This window comes from Geospiza fortis, unplaced genomic scaffold, assembly GCF_000277835.1.
Source record: "Geospiza fortis unplaced genomic scaffold, GeoFor_1.0 scaffold330, whole genome shotgun sequence".
Lineage (NCBI taxonomy): Eukaryota > Metazoa > Chordata > Aves > Passeriformes > Thraupidae > Geospiza > Geospiza fortis.
The window spans coordinates 2,162,748-2,163,548 of NW_005054400.1; the positions used below are offsets into that span (position 1 = coordinate 2,162,748).

At 44.1% G+C, this 801-nt stretch overlaps 1 protein-coding gene across 1 annotated transcript in view; it reads right to left on the reverse strand.

Annotated features, from left to right (window-relative positions):
• Positions 1-6: 6 nt before the first annotated feature.
• Positions 7-801, reverse strand: part of SLCO3A1 (solute carrier organic anion transporter family member 3A1) — a 164,955-nt gene continuing 164,160 nt past the window's right edge. Inside the window, exon 11 of the mRNA XM_005426055.2 lies at positions 7-607. Within this exon, the coding sequence (XP_005426112.1) occupies positions 228-607 (380 nt within the window). The 3' untranslated portion in view covers positions 7-227. The remainder of the gene's footprint in view (positions 608-801) is intronic.

Consider the following 801-nt stretch of genomic DNA (forward strand, 5'->3'; position numbering starts at 1 on the left):
ACAAGGGCTCCCTGCTTTCTCCATCTCCCTTCAGGATGTCACAAGTGATCCCATTAAAAGACTCTGTTCTCAAGAATCCTGGCTGGGTGTGACTTTGAGAAAAAGACAGAAGTTTCCTGTGTTGCCGTTGCTGTTTCGCAGTTGTTTCTTTTTCCATTCGTGCTCTCTCCTTGTTTTTATTAAAAAGGACCCTTGTATTATTAATATAGTTCACTCCTCCACAGTCACTATAAAACAGACTCCATATTTTCACACCACTCATGATCTTCAAGGTTATAGATAAATTTTGTCCTATGTGGTTGATTTTGGGGCACCGAGTCCCGCCCCAGATTGTCTAGGGTGAGAGTAGAGGCAAAAAACTCACTAGTGCTGAGACCACCTTTGTGGTTCTTGATGTATCTTTTATAGTTTTTCCTCAAGCACTGCCAGGTGGTTGTGTACAGGATGAATGCAAAGGACTTGAGGGCGATGGCAATGCTGACATACAGGTATCTGTAGACCACGTTGTCATACAGTGCACAGGCTCCTTGCTCCCCACAGAACGTGCTCCAGAACAGACATGTGGAGTCAATCCCGGCCCCGAAGATCAGAGGAGGTGGGATAAAACCTGCCAAAATAAGAGAGACAAGTCATGCTTCTACGATCCCTGTGATAGAGAGAGAGGACATGACTTCAGTGAGTGAAAAAGGGTACTTTATCAAGGCTAATAGTCCCAGCTGCAGACTGTGATTTTAATTTTTGAAGTTCTGAATCAACCTGAATGAAGTTTGTGGATGAGCTTTTAGCTTGGACTAACGTCTG